At 42.5% G+C, this 25050-nt stretch overlaps 1 protein-coding gene across 2 annotated transcripts; it reads right to left on the bottom strand.

Annotated features, from left to right (window-relative positions):
- Nucleotides 1–3654: 3654 nt before the first annotated feature.
- On the bottom strand, nt 3655–24082 carry LOC140244772 (lysine-specific demethylase 6A-like). 2 transcript variants are annotated; one of them, XM_072324391.1, is made up of 22 exons: nt 23912–24082; nt 21145–21179; nt 20646–20745; nt 18858–19083; nt 18033–18164; nt 17359–17487; nt 16813–16903; nt 16135–16338; nt 15243–15677; nt 14879–15076; nt 13102–14136; nt 12350–12598; nt 11544–11720; nt 10325–10459; nt 9445–9506; nt 8877–8954; nt 8233–8381; nt 7769–7883; nt 7009–7153; nt 6135–6446; nt 5354–5527; nt 3655–4619 (listed from the first exon to the last, which is right to left on the bottom strand). In XM_072324391.1, the coding sequence occupies exons 1-22, from the start codon at nt 24003–24005 to the stop codon at nt 4596–4598; spliced, it is 4299 nt and encodes a 1432-aa protein (XP_072180492.1). In that variant the 5' UTR covers nt 24006–24082; the 3' UTR covers nt 3655–4595. The 2 variants fall into 2 exon arrangements, with proteins under 2 accessions (XP_072180492.1, XP_072180493.1); XM_072324392.1 differs by having other exon boundaries at nt 20646–20742.
- Between the last annotated feature and the right edge of the window lie 968 nt (nt 24083–25050).

The raw sequence follows: 25050 nt of genomic DNA, 5'->3' as shown, positions 1-25050 counted from the left end.
CCACAGGTGCAGTGAATCATCTTCGACCATAACTCTCATAAAATATTCTACGTCTGGCCTCTACTATTCAGTTTGCTCTTGAAACTATATCCATCTCTCTCACGCTCTCTCTCTCTCTCTTTCTTTCGCTCCTTCTTCCTACCTTCCTGTTCCACACCATCCTCTTCCTTTACAATCTGATATAAAACATCTCTGTCTAATACTTTACACATGAGACACATCATAAAAATCTAAAACCTTCTACTTGCTCTGAAACCAAAGACTCTCTTTACACTGTCATCTCTCTGCTAACTCCGTATTGTTCACATTTGTACAGATAGTTCTCTTGCGTTATTATTACAGGATGAAAAAAAAACAACAACACAAAAATGAAATATTCTCTACCCATCTCTGGTATAATATATTATGCCTCTTTAGACACTGCACAGTCCATTTCTTCCGCAACTTAGCGTTTGCCGAAAAACAAAACAAAAAGAAAAACTAAAGCAAAGCATATCAAAGTTAAAAAACTACCCGACCGGTCTGTAGTGAGGAAACAACCCAGTCCACTTTCTGCATTCAGTATGCACAGTTCAGTACTTATACACTCCTGTCTGTTCACATGATCAATTTTCTTGTCAAATCCAGACAGTAATATATTCACTTCAGTTCCAACTGTTATTACGTTTAACCAGTGCTAATAGCTGTCTTTACATCAAACATGGATGATTGTTTCTTTTTTTCTTTTCTTTCCGTTTTTTTCCATGCCTCTGCCTCAGAGGTCTGGAATATTGAGGCTACTCCCGACTCTGGTTATTAGTAACTGACACTGCCTCAACGCAGTTACGCGACCAGATTTCTGCTTCTTCACCTAAATAATATGGCAGCATTGAGACAGTGGTAACACATCAGTGTTATCTATTTAGGAAAACAAAACAAAAATGATAACAAAGAATTAATCTCGCTTTTATTCTTTCTTTTTTTTTTCCCTGAGACAAGTAGGTAAGCGAACTACAAAACAAATCTTGCTAAGATACATAATCTACATACAGTTTTAGGTTTGTTTGTTTTTTTTTACACAACAAGCATTTTACCACACTTCCCAAAATGCAGCCTGATATCTGAAAGCAAGACCTCTTTCCTCAAAACGCTACCTTCAAAGGAGTTGCCCTTTTCTGGGGCGCGAAGAAAAGAAAGAAATTCTGTGACCCTCGATATCTAAATGTCTAACGGTCTCTTGGACATGACACAAGAACGAGCCTCTGGTATGCACATGGCTCTGCAGTAACAAATTGTGACGCCATCGCGAGGGCAAAACAGCACTGAATGTAGCAGTTAATACCGGTACAAGACAACGGAACAACATGCGATAATCTGTACAGAAGGCCCCCTAGCTCTCTATTTCTCTCTCTTGCTCTCTTTCTCATCTGCTCAAAAAATTTGTACAAATCACAGCGCACTTCTGTCTCCAATGGCCACCTGCGTGAAGTCGAAATGAACAAATTGCACTAAAAATACTGTAAAATCAGTCGCAAAACAGACCCAACGGCGCCCTCCCGCCGTTGCCCAACCTGGGAGATGAGTAACGCTTGCAAATAAACATACGGAAGTGCTCGGCAGTCACTAAACCCAGTTAGCATCGATTAATCATCTCGACTCAACAAAACGTTTCTAGCACCATTCTCGAGTGTGTGCGCGGTAACTGATGAACTCTTCTGGGTGCAGTGCCAGATGCTTCAAACACAGAAGTATTCATGCAGTCAATCACCCCATGCTGACCTCTCCCTTTAAATCTCCGTGTTGTTTTTTAACTTTTTCTCGATACGAGGAAATGAACAGCATGTTCATAATTTTCATTATATCGTTTGAGTGAAGGTAGAAGTAGTGAGAAGTGGTTATCATGCACACTGGTGCTTCTGTTTAGAAAACGCAACAATACTTTTCACTTTTCCTTTCTGTTCAAAAGTTGGCATGACTTGTTGATATGTCAGTATGGTTGGAAGGAAAGGCTATAGATGCATCGTTGGCTGAAGTGGCCTTTTATTCGCATCTGATTGATATTTGTGGAATGTCTCAGTTGGGGAAAACTGCTGTGGGGAGACAACGAAGCTTCGGATTTCTTTCTCATTTAACGATACTGTTTGACTCTTGAGTTTGCACTGACATTAATTTTTAGCATACACAAACGGCCATCATGCCTGTTCATCTCTACAGAGCCTGGAATAATTCTTCTTTAAGAGGTATTTTTGTTCATGACTGGTTCAAGTCAAATACTTGTTTTGATAGTGGGGCAAGTCTAGTTTCTCTGTTCCAACATACACCTGTCCGTATCTGGTGAAGCGCTGTTTCTCCAACCTTCCACACCCTTTATACTTTACTCACAGACATGTTCCCATAAATTACAAACCTTACACTGCACTTTACCTGAATCTACTCACTGTTGGAACATCTACAATACAACAACTACAAAAACTCCTCTTGCATAATGAGTATTAAATGGAGCTGTTGACATCATAATGACTCTACCACCAGCACAAAACAACTTCTCACAAAGGGAACTTTGCTGATGATGTTCCAAAAGAGAAGAAAACAGATTAAGAATCATGTGATTCCGAGCAAGCATACAGCACGTGTGAGTAACGCAGCGTTACAGTACGAGAAACGACTGGCTAACAAACTCTTGAGTGAAGTTACTGGGGGGTGGCTCCATGGACGGGGCAAAAACGACCGTCAAAATACGATCTTATTGCTTATGAAAGACGAGAGAATGTCCACGAGTACACCCTAATCATACAAATCATAGAAAAATGCACACTGATATGCCATTTTGTTTGGATTTTGTAAGAATCGCTCTGGTAAGTAGCCACTAATCAAATTCACAAGGACAAGCAGATCAGAGATCAAATCAAGCCAACAGGGTGAGGTGAATGGCAGTTCAAATGATTTCCTTCTCTCATGACCTTTACTGATCATTCACCTGCAGAGCTTAGCTTTCTGGTCTTTCATTCTATAAAATGCAACATTATTGCCAATGCATGGGACTGTGGAATACAAAAAAGTCTACCTATCGTTGCTATTTGAGGGTGAAAAAACAAAGAGGGAAACGACAACAATCTTAATTGAAATTTTGTAAAATCTGTTTTCCATGTTAGAAAAAAAAAATCTGGTTATCTACTAATTACCCAAAAGGGTGATACTTTTTGCTTCAGATTTTGATCTGAGCTAAATGACAATAACTTGATTAGAACTGACTGTTTTTTCTAGACATGAATAATAATATCTCACATTGGTGGGGCACAAATAGAAATTTGTCACAGGAATTGAGATGAAGTGAATTTAAGTGTCATTTAAAAACCTCTGCGGTGTATTAATCATATAATTTATCCCCCTAGACTGATATAGGTCAAGGTATAAAAATGGACTGAACTGATGAATGAAATCAAATAAAACATGGATGAGAAAAAAAATGAACAAGATATGATCACACAGTCTTAGACTGGCAATATGATTTGCATAGATTTGACTGATCATTTTTGTCTAAATACATAATATCTGGGAGCACAATCGATGCTCTTTGTATGTGCAAAAAAGTGCAAAAACTTAACAATAAATGTGCAAAACTGCCTACAGGTCGGTCACTGATTAGTTGAAGTGACAAGGAAAATTTGTAAAAAATAAAAATAAAGCCACTAGCCAACAGAATCTCTTCAAATTTTTTGTGACAATCCCATGCAACTTGCTGTGTGGTGGCTACAGACACTTAACCCCCTAATGACCATGGATACCCAGTGGCTCCACTGATCCTGTGTATAAGTCTACGGGGATTTGCACACTCTACAGGGATCTTGAGGTAGGATTCTTTCAGACCGCCGCCGAAATAAAACGGGGGGAGGAACGAGAGAAGCGTTCCGCGCTGCCATCATGCGTCGGCAGAATGCTACCTCCTGTCGCGTGCTGCATTTTCGGGACACACATGCACGAAGAGAACACTTGCGTCAAACGTTGCCCCATACAACTCTGAATATTAAGGCAAACGGTGCAATCTGTTATCTGCAAGACATGCTCTTTCGTGGCAGGCTCGTAAACCGCCAAAATTTTCAGCGTGAAAAAACAAACAAACAAAAAATGAATCACACAATGCCATCCACAGATTTCTATACTCTCCTTGTTCAATACAATACCATCAAAAGGTTCATGATATGATTGAGAATTGCAAAAGAAGCAGACATCCTCGTTAAGACACCTTGATTGCTTAGCAGGTGTGTCAAAGGGAAATGGAAAAAGTGTTCTTTGACAGTGGGTGATCGTGGCGATAACGACGCCTAGAAAGAATGAGTGAGATGTTTGGGGGAAGGGGAAGTGCCGTAATACCGTGACTGAATCCTGGGTGAGAGGTTGGCTGATGGGTAGCTAAGGGGCAGGGGGCATCAAGTCAAGGAGGGGGCACAATACTGAGATGGGATTCTGGGAGAGAGGTTGGCAGCATGTTGAGTGATTTTGTCGAGTCCATCGTTTCCTCGTTTTCGCGATCTCCCCCGCTTCAAACTCCCCGGCGCTGCCGACACTGTCTAGCGCTCGGGCTGGATGGCGCAGCTCTCTGGCTGCTCCGTTAGTTGTCAGGACTGCTGAGATTCACTTTTCTGTCAGATCACACAAACAAAAGAAAAAAAGGGAGGGAAAAGGAGAAATGAGGAAAAGGTTTAGTAAATTGTCGAAATGCATACCACTGCAGCAATTCAGAGAAATTTGCTAAAATTTATTGAACACTTGTAAATTATTTATAAAGATAAACAAGGATGATTACTATAAATGTCATTAACAACCATCATCAGTTCATTTAACAGAATTATCATTAATGTCAGAAGTACAAGTAGTGCAGAACTAGGGACCATTTTCCTCTTCCTTACTGAAATAAAAAAAAGGGCTTTGCACAGTGCACACATCATGAAGAAATATGATGATGAATATTCTCCTCATTACATCTCCCCTGTGCCTCAAAATACTGTTAAGAACTCGGGAAGTTTGCTGCAACTATGTCTGTTAAAGCAGTTACTGCACAGGTGTGCCCAAATATCAATTTCGTTATACCTGGAGTTTATCATATCCATGTTCACTGTAACTGGTCCACCCTTTGGTGTAATTTAAAGTGATCCTGTAAAGTGATCATGTGAAGATATGTTGTCTACACCAACATTTCCTGCTATACTGCATTTAATCTCTTCAAGAGAAATTCAATTTGGTTTGATTTGATTCCAACACAGCTGAACATGACGCAACTAAATTCAATTCCATTCAATGACAGCTCAATGGATGCGATTCTCTGTATTCACTGCCCTGATCACGACCTCATTGCGTCGGTGAACGCCTTACTAACCTCGTTGGTGTGCAGCACCAAGTTGTCGTAGATCTCCATCAGCTCTTCCTGCCGGTACTGCTCCAGGATGACGAAGCCCTCCAGGGTGGGGCTGGCTTTGCGGGCGCAGTCCTGGCAGTGCACCTCATACTTCTTGTCCTTCTCCGTCGTGAAGAGGATGTCAAACACTTCCACCTGTTTCGGGGGGAAGGGGGGTAACAGATTGAGAGAAAAAGCATACAGTGAAGAAACAATGTCTCTGGCAAAATATGACAAAGTACCCTTTTTCTCAGAAGACAAACTATTGTACAAATGGCAAAATGAATTCTGAATAAATTGTATTTCAATCCCAAATGCTACAAATCACCATAACAATGTTTTCTTTCAGCTAACAATAAATCATGCCAACAGTACCTGCCCATATTTGCAGATCTGAAATGTACAGGGCATTCTGCGTGGTATCTGCTTATCTATCTTTTTGTTTTGTCTGATGGTTATTTTGTTTCTTAGCTTATTCAGGCAAGCTGCCTAGTCCCATAATAGCAAGCTCTAGATCTGCAATGCCAATGTTCATGACACGCCTCCTCTTGGGTTGTACAACGTAAACAGCCGTCTTGTGCATATGCTGAACACCACTTTGTGAATGACAACTTCATCTTAGCGTTCACATCGCAGATCTAAACCTTGCTATCATGCAGACTTTTATAACAGCAATAGCAATCAATCAGCGCAAACTACAGACAGTCATGCCCTGAATTTCTGCTTCAAACATCAGACTAATGTGCACCATCTCCCAGCTCACCTCACAGTTGGTGCAGTAGTGCGCCGCCTCGTTCTTGGCCCGGCCGTGCCAGTGGATCTCGATGTTCAGGTCCTTGAGGTATTCCTTGGTCATCTGGATGTACTTGAGTGACCGCAGCAGGCAGTACTTGACCATCTCAAAGTACTTGGGCTCCGAGATGCGGATGTTGCGGGCGATGTTCCACGTCATGTGGATCATGGGCACGATGGACTTGTACTGTTGCAGCTTGTTCCACTCATAGCGCTCCACCGCCATCTTGTACTGGTGGGACAGCAGCGGGCCCACGTTCCAGGCAATGTTATTGCACCATCCCTACAACACCAAGAAAGAGAGAGGGGGTGTGGTGGGGAGAGGAAGAGGAGACAAAAGGTGAGTAAATGGCTGGATATACACATGATATCACAGTATCTGAAATTTGATATCGTTTTGCTATTAACATTTTCCTCTGGCAATAACTATCTCAAAAGGATCAAAACAACAACAACAAAAAACTTTTATTACAAACACACAGAGAAAAAAAGGAACAAACTGGCATCGAATGGAATAATTTTATATATATATGATATAGATGAAATAAATGTGACAGGGAAGTCACAAGAAGAGCAAGGTTAAATGAAAGTTAGCTCCTACAACTGCAAAGTATTTAAAATAAATGAGAGTAAAAATGTGCATGTTTCTCTAGTATTTCTTTCCACAACAATTTATCATAGAGAGTAAATCAAGCACAGAATGAGCTCCAATTCTTCCTTCCAGAATGACATGATAAATCTACTCCCATCTCCAGGAACTTGATATGATCATTGCCATCAGCTCTTAAAAAAGGAGACACAGCCGTATTTCAAAAAGAATGTCTGTGAAAAGCAGCATGGCTTACCACAGCCTGCACCCAGTGCACAGTGCCGGAGTTGACCCAGACCAAGTCCCCCGGTCGCTGGATGAAGCGGTAGACAGGGATGTCTTCCTCGTAGAGATCCTCTAACACCGGCCACCACGAACCCTTCAGGAAGTTGATGTTTGCTCTGCAATTTGCACAGAAAAAAAAAAAAAAAAAAAACGGTTGGCACATAATCTTTAAAACATTCATCAATGTGGAGTACAACAATTAGTCAGCTTAAAAGTTATTATCCAAATTGATATTAATGATTTGGGATTACTCTACACATATATTCTGTTACCATAAAATGCCTCCCCCAAAAAAAAAAAAAATAAAAAAAAAAAAAAATAATAATAATAATAATAATTATAAATTAAAAATAAATAAAATGATTGAATGAATACAATCTTTGTTATCTTCCTGGTAGGAGGAGAAAGAAAAGGTGATAGCTATAATGAATTGGCTGTGCCTGAAGCAGGTAGCTTATGATCCAGTAATGAAATAATCAACTTACTGTGATAAACTGCCACCAGGTGTTTAGGAAATAAATGACACTAACATACCAAACAAACAGATAAGGCAGTGAAAAAACTTCAAATCTAGAGATCTGTCCACAAAATTAGATTGACATATCCCCTCTATCTACTATCTACTTCGCCTCTCTTGTAATTTCAGCATTGCAACTAAATGAAGGACGGACAAACTGTCAGCAATCTGCTGGACTATAACAAGAACTCTGCACCCAACCCACGAGGCGTACCTCTCACAGAGATTGTAGATGGCTCCCCAGTACGAGGCCGGCACCGCAAACCACTCGCAGTCGCCGGGACCGATGTTCACGTTCACCGAGCAGAAGTTGTTGTTTTCCTGGTGGCCTGTCGACCGGGAAGACAATGTCAATCACAATCAGATTAGGAACACTCAGAGGATTTTGTTTTTGCTCCAAGTATTCTATCTGTTAACATCAGTCCAGAAAGTTTTGACGGTGATCTTATTTTTTGAATGACATCATGCTCATAAGTCTTTTAACATTCTGAATAAAAAAAAATATCATGTACAATCGCTTTTAAAAGTAGCCATCTAAGTCTTTCAAGAATAATTCATTTTTTTAAATAGCTTTAGTGTCATTCTAATTGAATCATCCTGGTATCGCTGGGATCTAGGTCTTTGGAGGACTCTGCAATTTCATCAACTCTACATCTCAACAATCAACGGCGCCCTCACCTGGTGTCCGGCTGCCAGGCACCTTCATGTAGAGCTGCACGGTGTTCATGCCCAGGATGGTGAAGTCCACGTGGCTGAGCATGTTGCCGGCCGACACGACCCTCGTGAAGGACGGCAGCTTGGTCAGCTCCTGCAGCTGTTTCTTCCACCTGAGGAGGGAGGGAGGGAGGGAGGGACAGAGGAACATGAAGAATGGTGAAGATGACTCTCGACAGTGAAGCCAACTTGACCAACAGGACATTGCTCTTGGTTACCAAGGGTTTTTAACTTCAAAATCTTCCTAATCTTATTGCTATGTTTATTTGTTTGTTTGTTTGTTTGTTTTTCAACTTGATAAATTCCAGCTCACTGAGTAAAGGGGGAGGTGGAATAATAAACCAAAATTTCGGTTGACATCATCCTAGTGCTGACAACAGTCCTCTCAGGATCATTACTTCAACCTGCAGTTGGCATTGCATTATCAAGCGTGCTATGTATCTCATGTAAACAGTCAAGCCTTTCTGCACCTACTGCAAACAAGCTGAAGGAAAGAAGTGATGTTTTTATTTGAACTGCATGTAAAAGTGTCTTAATTGACGTTTAAGTATCACTGAAAACTATGCTCTTACAGCACAAAAAGCCTCAGAGACAGTAGTTGGACTTACTTTCTTTCGTCAGAGAGATCTACGTTGGTGCCGAACTTCAACATCTTGAACTCTCTCCCTCCTGAATGCTTCTTTTTCCTGTAATGGCAGACAAAACAAAATAGAAAAAAATTGAAATGGTGTGTCAATGGTAAATAATGTCCTACAAGTGAAAACCACAGCAAAAAAAAAAAAAGTGGAGCAGAGATTTTATATCAGTTTCTGCATCAAAGTCAGTGATCAAACAAAAACTATCTCACATAGCAGCTCATTTTGGGATTGCAAGGCAATCCCCTGATGTACGAACATGGTTGGATAACTTTCCCAAAGGACCGTGTAATTAATTTCCAATTTACCTGCTTGCAATTGATACCTTTTAAATATTTGGAATCCGGATTGCGTGCTTTAGTTGCTCTGTCAGGAACTCCGAGGGCAAGTTAATTGGTTGCTAGGAACAACTTCTTGTCATGAAGAAAGGCACAAAATAAAAACAAAGTCCATAGACTTGTCTGCTATCATAGGATGGAAGCAGCAAAACAATTGAGTAGCATTTTTTCCCGTAAAGGACTACCACAAGCCTGATACTCACTTTTTTGATGTGCTCGAGGAGTCGCTATCAGAGTTATACTTCTGATTCTTCTCGGCCTCTTCCTACATGAGGAGAAATATGTCAAAAACTCTGGTCAGTCAAATTCTGCATCTTCCAGTTTTAATATCATCGTAAAAGCAAAACTGAAAATATTTCATGAAGCCATGCTTACCTCTGTTAAGCATTCCTGCTAACTACATTAAAAAAATATACATTCTCTTGTCTTCCTTATCTTCCTGCTTTGTTTTTTATTTTTCTACTCCAAGTTTACCTATGTTAAGTCATACTACTCACTTTTTAGATACACACACACACACACACACACACACACACACACACACAAATCAAATTTTCTCAGCCTCTTCATCTTCCTACGTTGTTTTGTTTCTCTTCTTCAACATATAAGCATATACACATACATCTTTCACTTTTGTACAAGCTGTTGACAGTTATCTTGCTTGATGGTTATCTTGAGAGAGATGATGAAAATTTATTGTTATTTAATTTTTATAATACTTAATCCAGTTCACTTGCAATGCATGAAATATCTCTTTGTATCAGGTTCTAACCTATATTTCACATGACTACAACATATCTTCTTTCCATATCAACATTATCCCCCCCCCCCCCACTTCAAATCATTCTGAAGCACCTTCCAGCACGCAATTGACCACAAAACAGGATGCGGCGAAGCTGAATTAGAAAAATGACTCACACATACATAGTGGAAGACTGAAGCAGGTAAAAAAAAACAACAACAACAACAATGATACAGCAAATGACACACAGACATCCAGATGGATAGGTGGACAGATGGATGGACGGACAAGACAGCATGCAAAGGGGCCCTCACAGGCGACCGGGGGGACAGGGGACTCACCCTGAGTGATTCCTGAAATGACGACGCCTGGTACTGGGCGTACTTGGAGATGGTAGTGAAGGAGCGGCTGCTCTCGCAGCGCCAAACCCTCTTCAGACCCAGCGAGTCCCAGTTCTCGTCAGGCGGCTGCTGCCTCTGTCGGTGGCAAGAAAAAACAAACATAAGCAATTTTAAAATGCGCCGAAAAAGACATAAACACTGCGTCAATGTCGCTGATCACATCACTACCATCAGATAACATTGGCACAATACACCAAAGTTTGTAATGTTCATCATTTACGTCAGCAACCTAACAGAAAGTTACATAGTATTTGTCATCTTATGTCCTTGTAATAAAGTACTTCATGACAAACGTAATGATGTCAATGCCTACGCCCATCGAAGCATCAGATAAAAAAAAAACAAGTAACAAATCAAAATTGCCATTTTGCTACGTCATCGAAAATTTCATTCACGTCAGTGCTAAGAGTCTTGACAAATTACGATGATCATTCATAAAGTGACTAATTTTTTTCTCTCTCACTACGTGTGCTGTAAGGATTATCACATCAACTCTGACGTCGTTTCAAGGATCATTCAACGTAAGCATGGCAACCACAGATAAGCAAAGGTCCTTAACGACCTGGTTGCCAATGCCTCTCCAGAAAATGTCTTCTGAACGTCACCACCCGCCATAGATCACACCACCAGAATGATTTCTGAGCTCATTATATGCCATATGACATGACTTCACCAGAAGTTCTGAAGTTCCCAGCAAAACTACCTTGAGAATGGACACTGGAACATTACTGGAATTAGATCAAGGGAAGACCTATGACCATCCGAGCATCTAACTGTGTAAAGAACCATGTATTTTCCACCCACCTACAATGTATTATCCACTGTATGGATTCATCTTACCTTCTACGCAAGCACTAATGATCACCTGGACTGTCTTTGATCAAAAGGACAAATTCAAGACCTGGCAATGTGGGGATTCCATGGGTTCTCAGTAGTGACTAGTGTGCATAAAGACAATCTACAACAGCTTAATGCCTTCTTCAATCAATCAATTCATTGATAAGCACAATGCTCCTAATTCAGCAGACTTCACATGAATTCCCACCCCCCCCCCCCCCCTCAGAACCCAAATGCTCTTGGAACTCCTCAGAGAAAGAGAGATAGGAAAAAAATGGCTGCCTAACTTGACCTCTTGACCTCAGTGTGTTTCTTGACTGACCTGCGTTCTGACCTCCACCGGGTGGTCACCGTGGGTTTCCACCAGCGTCTTGGTGGAGAAGAGACCCAAGTCCAGCTTGAGTGCAGCGGCCAGACCGCGGATGACCGTGATGGGCTGGTCGGCGGACATGCAGTAGTCGGCCAGCGCCTGCGAGTAGGCTTCCGTCTTGTTCTGAACCTGGGTTGGGTGCGACAATCAGGTAACAACTGTCATAAAACACCCCCACTGACAAATATCTCATATGCTCCATTAAAAAATTTCATGGAATTCATTAAATTAATGTTTTTACCCATTGCATTCCATAGCACACTACAGAATGCTTGATATTTGTGATGTGGTATTTTAACACCAACCATGCACTTGCACTTGATGACAAGTTTTCACTTAGCCTTCCCGACCTCGAGTTCTCTTCAGTACTTTCAATGTAGTTCGTCATACCATAGTCATTACAAACCATCACATACCGTAATACATCACATATTTTCGTTGGCACGATATTTATATTTTAAGACAGTTTCATGACTGGCTAGATTTGCAATCGAGAACTACAGCGGTAGGATGAGAAAAAAAGTACCATCCCATTTCAGTACAGCTACCAATTTTCCATCTTGGTGACAATAGACATTGCACCTGTGTCATGAGAGGTAATATTTTGGGATGATTTTAATTTTGTAACTTAACTATTTCCCATTTGTCAATCAAATTCACAAAAAACAAAAACCAACCACAAAACCATCCTAAAACAGAGCATGAATCGTAACTCAGTTCAAATGAAATAAGATTCCACGTAGCGAGACGCTGCTTACATAGACACTTGGTGTTGGCGGATTCAGTTGATCCTTGGGGAGGGGCGGGTAGGGGATCTGGGGCGGGGCAGGCGGTGGCATCTTCTCCATCCAGATGCTGTTGTTGAGGAGACCGTTGCGCCCCTTCAGCTTCCGGCACTCTTCCAGGATGCGGGCCGAGCTGGCGTAGATGGAGAGCGAGGACGGGGAGGGGGCCGAAGTCAGCGACTTGACTGACGTCGAGTTCAGGGTGGTGTTCACACTCAAAACCTGCACCAAAAGTAGTGACAACTGCAGTGTATTGCCCATTCACTCCCTCCAAGACATACAGTACTGGCACAACATATCAGGATAGTTAACACCTTGAGGATGAACTGATTTTGCTATAACACACATTTCCCACAGACGCCTGCCCAAGTATACTGGGGACTTGTCTCCAACGGTTTAACATCATTTGTTTTCGAGGCAAAATGCAAGACGGAAACCTTGACTAGTTGTGGAATGCCTATTTGAGTAGGTTTTCCAACTGGACAGTATGATCAACAAACACAAGGTTGACATTATTTCTGTACGGTTTACGGTTTACTCATTATGGACTTAGCGGTCAAATCTTTCACAAGAGACATGAACGAGCTGCATACCTACGACAAACTGTTACAAATTACTGATATTGACAAAATTTCGAAAGACAACTATTGTACAACATCTTGCTGCAGTTTTTTGGTCCACAATACACAAGATTCTGTCAAGGATTTTGAGGAACCCCTGATTACCTCATCAAAGTTTGTGGTTGAAGTTTTCTCTCCTATATGGTTCTGCTGGGGGAGCTCCCCATTGTCTGTTGCCTGCCTCATTGCTTGTGGCATGCCAGTGGGCGACGCGACTTGCGGCCTCATTGCCGGCTGGATTCCTTCACTTAATACCGCACTGTTCGTCGCCATGGACCCCTGCGACTGCTTGTCTGTTAGGCCAGACTGGAATGATGCAGAAAACTGGTTTGGGGTGGTGACTGGCAGCGGTGTCTTAAACAGGCCATTGTCCGTCGTGCTATTCGTCGTTACAGCAGAAATACTGCTCGTGGCAACGCCCACCCCACCGGGTAAATCCACACTGGTCCGACCCTGAGGGTGACCGTGCAAAGTTCTGTTTACGGGAGAGGCGCCGAATGATGATGAGGTTGCTGGTTTTGCTGGTGGGTCGCCCTGGGAGAGCTGCGCCAACATGTTGTCCGCGATCTCCTGCGGCGACATGAGGTTCGGCCGGATCTCGGCACCAGTTCTTGATTTGAACTCCTTGAGTTTGTGGCTCATGTCAAGGTTCTGGGGTGCGACAACGTTTGGCGCGGGGAAGTCCAGGATATTCTGGGTAGGGGCAGCACCCATGTGTCTGGGACTGGTAGAGTTTGAAGATACCGGTGTCAAAAGACCCTTAGGGGTGTGGAGCGGCGAAAGGGCTCCACCCGAATGCCCTGGTAACGATCCTGGTAGTCCCCCTAAATTAATGGGGCTCCCGAGCATCTGGTTGTTGAAGAATGTGCGCGGCAGATCTTGTTGCGACTTCTGCGGGTTGAAGAACTCTGACGACATCGGCTGCACAATGTTGCCATCGTGATGCTGCTGGCCGATACCAGGCATACCAGAGACACCACCACTTTGCTGTTGCTGCTGCTGCTGCTGTTGTTGTAACAAACTTGCCACAGTGGTGGCCACATTTCCGGGCTGTGTGCCCATGTTTGGAATCCCGTTTCCCATGGAGCTCACAGCGTTGGCATTCATAGAGGTATCAGAGCCAGGCAAGGTGCTTACACTCTGAAAACGGATGCACAAAATATGAAATGTCATTACAGTTGAACCTCTCGTATCCGGACAAGTCGGGACCGGGGCTCATCCGGATAAGGGATTTGGCCGGATACGGGAGACTCAATGCTTTATACATGTACATATACATACACATGTACTGATGTAGCCCATTGTAGTACCACATGTAGTAATGTATAAACTGCAACCTTTTCATTGTTACATTTGGGGATGTTTCGGGATGTTGAAATGTCTGAAGGTAAGCAATTTGGAAGGAAATTTGATGCAAAGTATGTTAATCATATTGGAAGTAATATGTAATTCATGTGTGTTTGGGTAGGAGTTCTCAAGGAATTGGGAATCCCCCTTTCTTCCCTTAATTATTAAAAAAAAAAATCACGGCGAGATTGCGTCCGGATAATAGAGAGATCCGGATAAAGGGAGGCCGGATAAAAGAGGTTCAACTGTAGTTATAAAACATATCAACTGAAAAAGGAACACATTCTACTCAAGAACTTCTCCGAGTGGGAGAATTCCAAGGACACAGAATATGTGATGTTGTCATCATATTTTCAGTATGCTGCTCTCTTGCCATGATTCAATACATTTGTTCAGTGAGCACATCTTGAACAGACAATATGTTCTTTTTGCTCTTCCATGAACAATTTCAGTCTATTCTTTACACAACTACAATAAAACTAAAGCATGATCTACACAGAAATCTTGACACAACTAAAGATCAGCAAGAACTCACAGTTTGATTGATAAGGCTACTGATGGACTGGGCTGTCGTGATGAGGGGATCCCCCTGGGTGGCCCCTGCTATCCCTTGTAGCATGGTGGAGGTTGGGGTGCCCAGGCCACTCCCCGCTGGGCCCATCTGGGGAAGCGATGGGGATTGAGGGGGTGGCTGCAACTGCCTCTGCTGCTGCTGTTGCTGGATTTTCAGCATCTAACATCATGATAAATCAAACACAATAACTGAAACCATGAAAAATCACAATCTCTTACATTTGATCTATTAGACAAAATCGTTTACTTGTTGTTTCTATCATCAAATTTCCCATGGGAAAATGATTTTAGATAACATTGAATTGAAAAACGGAAGGAATAATCACCTGTTGTTGGTGTTGTTGCATAAGCCAGAAGTTGTGCTGGAATTGCTGCAACACCACCTGTTGCTCTGGTGTCAGGCTGGCCTGGTTCTGCTGCAGTTGCTGCATCAGCTGGATCTGCTGCGGCGTCAGGTAGAACGACGGCGGAGTGGCCGACTGCTGGCCGGCCAGCATCCCACCACCGCCCCCGCCACTGTTGCTGCCGCCACCGCCACCTCCCAGCGGCTCAGTCGGTGTGCTCGCGGCACTGTTGGGCAGGCCCGGCAGTGACCCCTGGCCCCCTGGGAGGGGCTGTTGCGTCGCGTGCCCCAGGTTGCCAGCACCGACCTGCTGTTGCTGTTGTTGCTGCTGCTGCTGTTGCTGCTGCTGTTGCTGCTGCTCTCGTTGCTGCTGTTGAAGCTGTTGTTGTTGCAGGAGTTCAGCAACAGATGTGGAAGACTGCAGCATGTGAAGAAGACACAACATATTGAAAACTTGCTTAAAACAATTTCACTGCCACCTGTCTGTTATCTTTCTTTCCTCATCGATGGCCAGACAGGTTTCGAAATTCCACACAAACCCAAAAAGCCTTGAAATCCCAGAAGTTCATATGCCTCAAAACTGGGAAAGAGTGATGTAAAAAACCACACATGTAGCAACACTAAAGACTTTCCAAAACCACTTCATAGAAGGCTGGACAATTCTGATAAAGCACTATGAAAGCATCATGTATTAACAATATCATTATCATCATAGCTGTAATCATACTAATATTATTGCAATCATTATCAACATAATCATCATTGCCATAATTATCCCAGTGTCTATAAAAGACTGAATCTTTTAATTCAAAGGGAATAGAAAATGTTGTACTGACATTCAAAATCTTCTGTGGGAAGTTTGCCACTCTACTCACCCGTGGTTTTTTCTTGCTGTTTGAGTTTTTCCGCCGCTTGGGTGGATTGCCGGGCTGCGTGTTCGCGCTGACCTGAGCCTGGGAGGAGGGGACGTTGGCCGTTTGACCCGGCTGGGTGCCGCCATACTGGTTGTTGGTCACATGGCCAGGGTAGGGGGGCGGAGGCATCATCTTTGCGCCTCCTGCGGGGTGCATCAAGCGCGCCTGCATGACCAAAAGAACAAAACAAAATAAAGCAAGTTACGCATCACTCTTGCCTGATCACTGTCATTATCCCACTATTATAATTATTAGTAGCATCATCGTCGTAATCAGTACAGGATGGACTGTTATATAAATACAATGTTTTCTTTTTGCAAGAGCCATTTTTTAGTGTAGACTCTCTAATGCCAGAAGGCTCTACCATTGGTACTATCCTTGTATCATAAGGCATCCATTTATGCATGTTGGTGATGAAGGACGTGGTGCGTACAACATTTCATTCGATGGTGCTCAATCTGGATTTGGACCCAGGACTTTCTGTTTAGGAGTCAGGACACACATCAACTGCCCCATCGAGCATTCACCCACACATTCCTAGAAGGCAGAGTTGGTGTGAAAGTGCAAGGGTGTGGTTTGGGATGGGGTTCAGGATTAGGTCCAGAATTAGGTCCAGAATTAGGTCCAGTATCTACTCACCTGTTGGATGGCGAGATTTCCTTGTCTGGAGGTAAGCTCTGCAGGAATAGGAAGACTCCACGCCTCCTCAATACTAGGCAGTGTCTTGTTTCTGTCGAACGAAGCGTTTTACAGCATCATGTTAGTCATAATCAAACAACAAAGTGACACTCTCACACTTATCATCAACAGTCAACAAAGTAATGCTTCCATCACACTGAAGGAAGGGGGTAAGGTATTTGGGTTCCTTGGCAGAAATCTCTATCACACAAAATCAGCATCTCATTTCCAGTGTAACTTCGTGACCTTCGTCTATGGACATTTATACTTGCCCTGAAGCAAACACTTTGAGTTTCATTCAGCATTCAGAGTACACACCTGACACTGGACCAAAGTGAGACCTGTTTCTTATCTAAAGAACAACAATGAATGGAATCGACAATACTCTTTAAAAAAAAAATAATAAAATCTGAATCTTCCATGTCAACCAAAACTATACTCTCCCCTTAATGGTCAACCACACACCTGTGAAAGACACAATTGGATGATTTGGTGTGCAATACTCACTTGTTTTGCATATTTGGGGGAGGCATGCTATTGACCTGAGCCTGCAAGAGTTTGATGCGCTTTGAGAGCGCCGATGACACAGCCACCTTGGAGCTTTTAGAAGCGTTGATGTAACATGTCAATGCATCCCTGTCAATGGAAAGAAGCAACAAGAATGTGAAATAGTGATATCTTGAATTGAAATATTAAAATTAAAAAAACAGTGACTTATATCAAAAATATTCTGGAGGCTTTTTGTGTGATGGGGAGAAAAGAATCATCCAAATTCGCTACAGGGATGTCCCAAGTGATGGTACAAAATTTGGGGGCACAAGAGTAAATCCCTAGCCTTGCAAAGTGCAGCCCTAATGGTAATAAAAATAGTAGTCGAGTGTGACATCTTGAAGGATCATCAAGAATATGAGGAGAAAAGTGCTGTTCAGTCTCGCTGAACTGCAACCTCAAAAGATGGATCAAATTATAAAATATTGGAACAAATTTGGAAACAGGTCACAAAGCCAAACAAAAAGGAAAAATACAACAAGCAAACATGTTTCACGGTGACATACTGAATTACAAGATGTTAGTCACCTCCTGCTCAACCTTTCACTCCAATTCTATATACCCCCTCCCCCTTCAAATCCCCTCTTGCCCCCTTTGACTCCGGGACGGTGAAGGACTTTGCGGGAGCTCACCTGGGTTGATTGCACGCCTCGTACAGGATGCCCAGATCGGTCCACGCCGCGGTGTGAGACTTGTCGAGCTGCACGGCACAGATGTATGCCTGCAGGGCATCCATGGGCTGGTTTTGCTGCTGGTAAAGGACACTGCAGGGCAATACAGGAGGGGACAAGATGAGACGGGAGTGAGCAAAAACTTGCCTCAAACCAACCACCCACATTCCTGCATCTCATTTAACTCATGGATTTCAGGTATTAATATATCAACGATGATAGTGATGATTTACAGCAATTTACATGGCATCATATACCTTTTTTTTTTCAAAGACATTCAAAGGCATAGATACTTCAAAATGAGATAGTAATTAATGCATAACACACAAAACTTTGTGAAAGGTGAAGAAAATGATTCTGTAGCTCACGACAGCCGAGCTGGATTTCCATTTCAGGGACATGGAACGTTTTTGTTTGTTTTTTTTTCAAGTGACCAAAAAAAAAAAAAAAAAATCACTCCATCATTGATCATACAATTATGATATTAAATTTACAACCTGCAAAATGTAAATTGGTGACAGAACTAGACATTCAACTTGAGAATCCTCACAAACCGCTATCACAACAATCAACTGAAATGTTGTGTTGTTGGCATGCATAATTGCTTTAAAGCCTGCAGTGTTTTCAGCTTATCCAGTGCTGACACCTTCTGAACTGAGAAGTCACATAATACTATCGGTGCATCGCCAAAATTGGCACATTCTGAACAATAATGCATGCTGGAAACGACACTCTTGCTTTACGAGACATCTCCCTCCGCCAAGGTCTTCTCTCCCTCTCTCTCACCCTATCGAGCACCAGGTGTCGGCATTGGCCTCGGACTTGTCGATGGAGTGGCGATAGGAGACGAACGCATCGTGCACCTTGCCGATGTTGGAGTAGCAGCGTCCCAGCAGGTACCAGGACTGGCCGCTGTTGGGCTCCGCCTCCAGCGACTTCAGCAGGTTCTGGATGGCCAGAGTCTCCCGGGTCGTCTTCTCGCCGAGCTGGTCAGAGCTGTGGTACAGCCAACCTGTAGAGGGCAGCAGACACACATTTGTTAAAAAAAAAAAATGCTCACCAATGCATTACTTCTTTAACACACATAAACTAACCTAGGGAGTTTAATACTTCCCATCAATCCCCCGACTTCCAAAGAGAAACATCTGTTATAACCAGTATTTTACACACTATCTGATACCTCCTCTCAATTACCCCACTTCTATAGCAGACTCTCTATCACTCTTTCTTTACAAAGCAAATCCTTCTACAAAACAGACACTCCCAAGCACATTCAAACAAACAAACAATCCATTAAATCTTCCACCCACTACAGTATCACTGACAAGAGATACTCTTCAACAGTTGAAAGCAAAAGAGAAAGCTCTCAGAACGCTTATGGGAGCATACACATGCTGAGACTCGAGTAGCTGAATCATGTCATAAAAGAGCATTAAAATGTATCTGCCAAATGTACATGTAGTCATCAAATGCAATCTGATTATATAAATTTCTTTCATATTCTATGTTAAAGAGAACATAAGTGAGAGCAGTATGCCCTCACAAGTACAGTCTATAGCAGACAAACAGTGTGTCCATGCTGTTTCATATGTCCATTACATCGAGTCAGGAGACCAAAATACCAGAACTACTTGACCAACTCCTTGACTATGCATAACATAATGTACTGAACAGTCAGATTGACGTCAACAGTGTTGTAATCTAAAATCTGGATCAGCACAACGTTTCCAGAATTAACTCAAGAGCACTCCGCAGGGATCACCCACATCAAGGACACCTATCATAGCTGCAGTTGTGCACCCGGTTATATAAGTGTTACTGGCAAGTTTCAACTCTCAAAAGTCTCACGAGCCGACTGTTTCATCACCACGGTTAAAGCACAGGACAGTGACATTGAGGGGAAAAGAAAGGAAAGTAAAAAAAGGAAAAGAAAAAAAACAGAGAAAAAGATGCACAAGATAAAAACAAGACGGAGTAAAAAGAGAAGAAAAAGAAAGAAAATTAAGAAGGGAAAGAAGGAGGATTAGGAAAAACAGTAGAATAAACGGAGTATAAAAAGAAGAAGTAGAAAAGAGAAAAAGCCCCGGTAGAGAAAGCAAAATATCTTGAGTGATTTGCACAGCTGCATGGATCAGTATGCACTATGTCCCTGTGTGTGTGTGTGTGTGTGTGTGTCAAACTGTGCCAGCGATAATTTGCACAACATTGTGTGTGTATGTGTGCAGAGCTCTATGGGGGATTCCCATATAACAGAAACCCCTATCATAGCTTCCGATGACAGCGTAAGTGGTGAGCCCACTGAATCATGCAATTCAAGGCCCCAACATGACATCCATATCTTGTCTATTCATCATCTTCCAATTCATCTCTCCTTCATTTACCGTGGACCATGTCCTATTTCAGTTAGACACTTGAATTTAGATACAATCATGCTGTTCTGGTTCCACAAATGAATTTCAAAGGGTACTCTGGTCAAAAAATTTGAAGAGCGTGCTGCACCTTTTAGAACGGCATGAACATTCCGGCCATCTCAAATTAACGGGGTCGAAAACAAAATCTGAGATGATTACTCACCTAGCTGTCTGAACGTGGTAGCCTTGAGTCCTTCTGGTAACGGGGTATCCTGGGCTAAGATGCTCTCGTACGACTCCTTGGCGACCTTGTGTTTAGCCTGCTGGCAGTCATCACACAAAAAACAAAACACCATCAAATAAAAACCCTGCGCATAGGTGAATCAGTGGCGCAACTTTCCTTACATCAAAACCGAGACTATCCTACGTCGTCCAATAATCTACAGAAACTTTAAGTTCCTCGCTGCACTTAATATGTGAGTCTGACAATGTATATATATCTCATGCATTACAGATTTGCCAATCTTCAAAGTTTTGTGCCTTCCCAGTCTGAAAACACCTACTTGCAAAATGGCATGACGGTCAATTAAAGGGTACATGCTACATGGAAGGGACTACCTGCATGAATATTACTTGTATCTTGCATAACCTTGGAATTACATCGGATCTTGCTATTTTCTGATGTAAGAAAGATAAAAATTCAACAATTGTTATAAACTTACCTGAACCTCATTCAGATGAGCGATGTGGAATTTGACTGGAATAGAAAAACAAACAGGTAAAGAAATGAACATGTCTGTCACATACGAGTCACTTTAATGAACAAATGATTGACTAAAATATTGTACATGGGTATTTCCACAGTAAATGGGTACTTTTCCAGGATGCCGTGCTGTTTTCTGTTTCCACTGTGCATTCCCCCCCCCCCCCCCATTCAATCAATACGACCTATTAGAACACTTCTATGGGAGATAACTTTGCCACAAAATTACTCAAAGCAAGCAATCTATTAGAACTTATGCCAAAATGATTTTGTGTGTGTGTGTGTGTGAAATGTGACAATGTTGGACTGATATGTTCTAACATAATTATGAAGGACAAATAATGAATGTTCCTTGAAAATTTGTTAATGGCCTGATATTGATTAGAAACGATAATAACAGCCCTAAAGTTATATTGAACACTGTGGTGTTATACACCATTTCTCAACTTAGTGGTGAACAAATGTTGCATAGACTGACCAAAATGCAACAGTGTGCCATCATTTTAGACTTATCATGGAGCAAGATATTCTTGAAAAAACAAACAAACAAACAAACAGAAAAGAACAAAAATCAATTATACTTCAAAAAAAGAGTACATTTATTACCTTGGTAACAAAGAGTCAACTTAATAACTCTAAGTACAATACCTTGCATGAATCACTGTATCTTTGCAACACCTGAATAAAATATCTACCTCTAAGAAACACAGTCAGCTATTCAAAACCAAACTACTTGGAAGAGACCCATGTTTCCCTTACCTAAGTCCCAGAGAATATGAACAATCCCGGCACCTCAACCATGTGTTAATGTTTCTTCGAGCCGCTATCGTGAGCATGCTTAATTTCTATTTTGGTGTTGATGGCACAACTGTACTAAGAATAGATCGTGTCACACATGACTGAAAAACTATCTAAGGGGAAGCATGAATGAGCTTCTATTCACGCACTTCCTATCAAAACACTTTCATGTTTAGAAACCAAGTTGATTTGGCTCATACTGCGTGCAAATGCCATATCTCTCTCCCCACCCACTTCCGCACAAGGCATATTCTGGCTAGTCTAAAGTATCAGACACTTTCTCCCCTTGCGGCCGACGCTCGAGGAAAATGCACAAAACCAAAATGAAGCAATAAGATTCCTGTGTCAGCAGCTGCCTTTTCTTCGTAGTGTTTGCAACAAAGCCCTCCTTCAACAAATGGGAAAATATCTGCATGAACTTTTAATTCAACTGAGACCTTTTTTTTAACATAATGTTGCACATGATGTACAAATGCCTTGTAAGAGTGAAACATTATCAAAGTGAGGCCAATATCCTTTCACAGCGTACGGAAGGAAGACTGAGGAATAAAAACCAAGTGTCAACGTTCGGGGGGAAAAAACTAGACCAAAAGGGACTGGCAGGAAGAAAGGGAAGTAGAACATGGCTGAGCCACGTACGCCAACGTGGAAAATCCCACTCGAGGAAGGGAAGAGTCATGCGGAAGGAAACCAGAGACTCTGGGAAGATGGGAAGAGACGAACCTGACACCCGACACGTAGAAGCCTACGAGCATCGCCTCGTAAATGATTAGACGAAGACGCGCACGTCTTCTGTCGTCATCAGCTGAGAATATTTGCAAGCAACACGGTTCGGAGCGACGAGGGGGGAAGCCCCTAACAGCAGAAGTCGGGGGCGCGGTATTTTGAAAAGAGCATCATAACCTTAATGATCACGCATCTTGTCATAGGCTCCAAATGTTTCTTTAAAGGGGAGATGAGCATGGGGGTGGGATTTCCCCCACCGTTACCAACAGAAATTGGTATTTTTGACAGCTGAGCATTCTTACATATATATATTATGATATGCATCTGAGTCCTTCAATTTATATCAAGGATACACAATATCACCAAAAAAGCCTTACAAAATTGATATTATGCATAACTGTTTCAGCTGTCATCGAGCTAAACCAGGACATGATTGTTATCCGATGAGGAAGCCAGCCAAAGAAAATCTGTAACATGCCTTCCTGAAGAATCAGAAGATATTCACCTCTTGTTCCAAATAAACATGCCAGAGCATGCATGCAGTGACTTGCGCAGTTCTATGTTCAATCAGAGGGGGCCTTTTTTCATCTAGGCACACATTTAACCCGTTGAGGACGGTTTGATTTTGCTACAACACGCATTTCCCACAGACACCTGCCCGAGTATACTCGGGACTCGTCCTCAACGGGTTAAACTCACTTTTACATCCTACAATGTTGGTTGGCACATGAGCAATGCTTCCTACAGAGACTCTCTGTGGTGTTTGGCACCTTCAAGGTTTAGCTTCGAGTAAATGCACTCTTTCATCTAGGCACATGTGTGTGTGTGTGTGTGTGTGTGTGTGTGTGTTTGTACAAATTACTGTCATTACGTGTTAAATGCACCATTACAGTTATTTAATGAATCAAAAAAATAATAATCATAATTCAGGGATTCACAAGGGCACTACCACATGCAATCTGGTTTCAGTTTTGCTGTTTTTCAGGTGTGGTATGATGATTCTCTGGCAGTCGACGCCCACATCAACATACCTCTCAACGAAATCAACCTTCCAAAGGAGTGACTAGATATGAAGAACCGAGGCAAGAACGTCCATGGTCCATGACGTAACCAAACAAGAGAAGGTAAAGGGAAAGGGAGGGGGTCTGTAGGAGGGGAAGGGGCAAAGAGGGGCACGAGGTGGGGGGGAGGCTGTAACTTACTTTGTGGCTTGGAGAGGGTGCAGGGGCTGTTGTCGATGAGGGCCAACTGGTAGTGCTTCAGGCTGGAGTCAAAGTCGGAGTTCACCTTGAACATGTGACCCAGGCGCAGGTGAACCTCGTTGGCTCGGATGAAGCCGGGGTCGATGTAGAGCACTTGCTGGAATGCCCGCACCGCCCTGAAAGATGCAAGCAACAAATACAGAATGTGAGTTATTGACTTTTGGCACTCCATACTCACAAATTGTCATGGTGTGTACATCACAGGTGTCAAATGGCTAGATGCTATAAACTGCATGAATCCTAATCCCCAGACTGACAAGCACCTGAGACAAAGCTTTACAATCAGCGTGTTCCTACTAATCCTGTTTTGGGGGGTTTTTTTAGACCTCTGACTTCCAATGTGCACAGTTGTTGTTACGCTACAAAGTCTCGGTTTGCAAAGCTTCAAGAGCAACCTTATGTTACAAAGGCATGCTGAAAATTTGAGCACAATCGTATCAAATTAAGCAGGTCTATGGTTATACTTTCGAATTCATTTCATTTACCCTTGCCAACAAGCACATTGTGCATTCTTTATAGGGTCTGCACAGTTCACTTGATTTGAATAGCTTCTTGGAGTCAGCTATACTATCAGCCTACTCAAAATGTATCTGGTAAATAAATCATTTCCAATAGCTACACTGAACTGAACTTGAAGCCACTTGGTTTCAGACTAGTATGTTTCTCATATTACAGTCGCAGACATGACATAGACAAGCCAAATTCACTTCATTCAAAAGGAACAACTGTATTTTATTCTGCTTTCGCTTTCTAATCAACTTTTTATGCATATACTGTATTTCTCTGTCATTTCTAGCACTCTCCATAGCAGTCTCAAATCACCGAGACTCACTCACTGACAGACTGACAGACAGACGGACGCACAAGCCCACATTGATGGATGCATGGGCCAACAACACACACATCAGGCACAAACGAACAGAACCCATCTCTCTCCCTTTCTTCCGGTTCCGTTAGGCTCGCGACGACTCTCTCTCTCTCTCTCTCTCTCCGTACGTGCATTTCTACGATGCCTTCCAGTTGCTCTTCTCTCTCACACCGCACTAGCCATCCATCAATCTCTTCTCCCTTGTTCTCGT

The sequence above is a fragment of the Diadema setosum genome, chromosome 21 (genome assembly GCF_964275005.1).
Source record: "Diadema setosum chromosome 21, eeDiaSeto1, whole genome shotgun sequence".
Taxonomy (NCBI): domain Eukaryota; kingdom Metazoa; phylum Echinodermata; class Echinoidea; order Diadematoida; family Diadematidae; genus Diadema; species Diadema setosum.
This window is presented reverse-complemented; position numbering and strand designations above follow the sequence as displayed.

Coding starts and splice junctions, on each gene's coding strand:
- LOC140244772 (XM_072324391.1), bottom strand. CDS start 24,005: ATGTTCAAGGTGAACTCCGACTTTGACTCCAGCCTGAAGCACTACCAG. Junction 16,339..16,812: donor GAAATCTCGCCATCCAACAG/GTGAGTAGATAC, acceptor TTGGTCATGCAG/GCGCGCTTGATGCACCCCGC. Junction 10,460..11,543: donor CGGTGGAGGTCAGAACGCAG/GTCAGTCAAGAA, acceptor TGCCACCGACAG/AGGCAGCAGCCGCCTGACGA.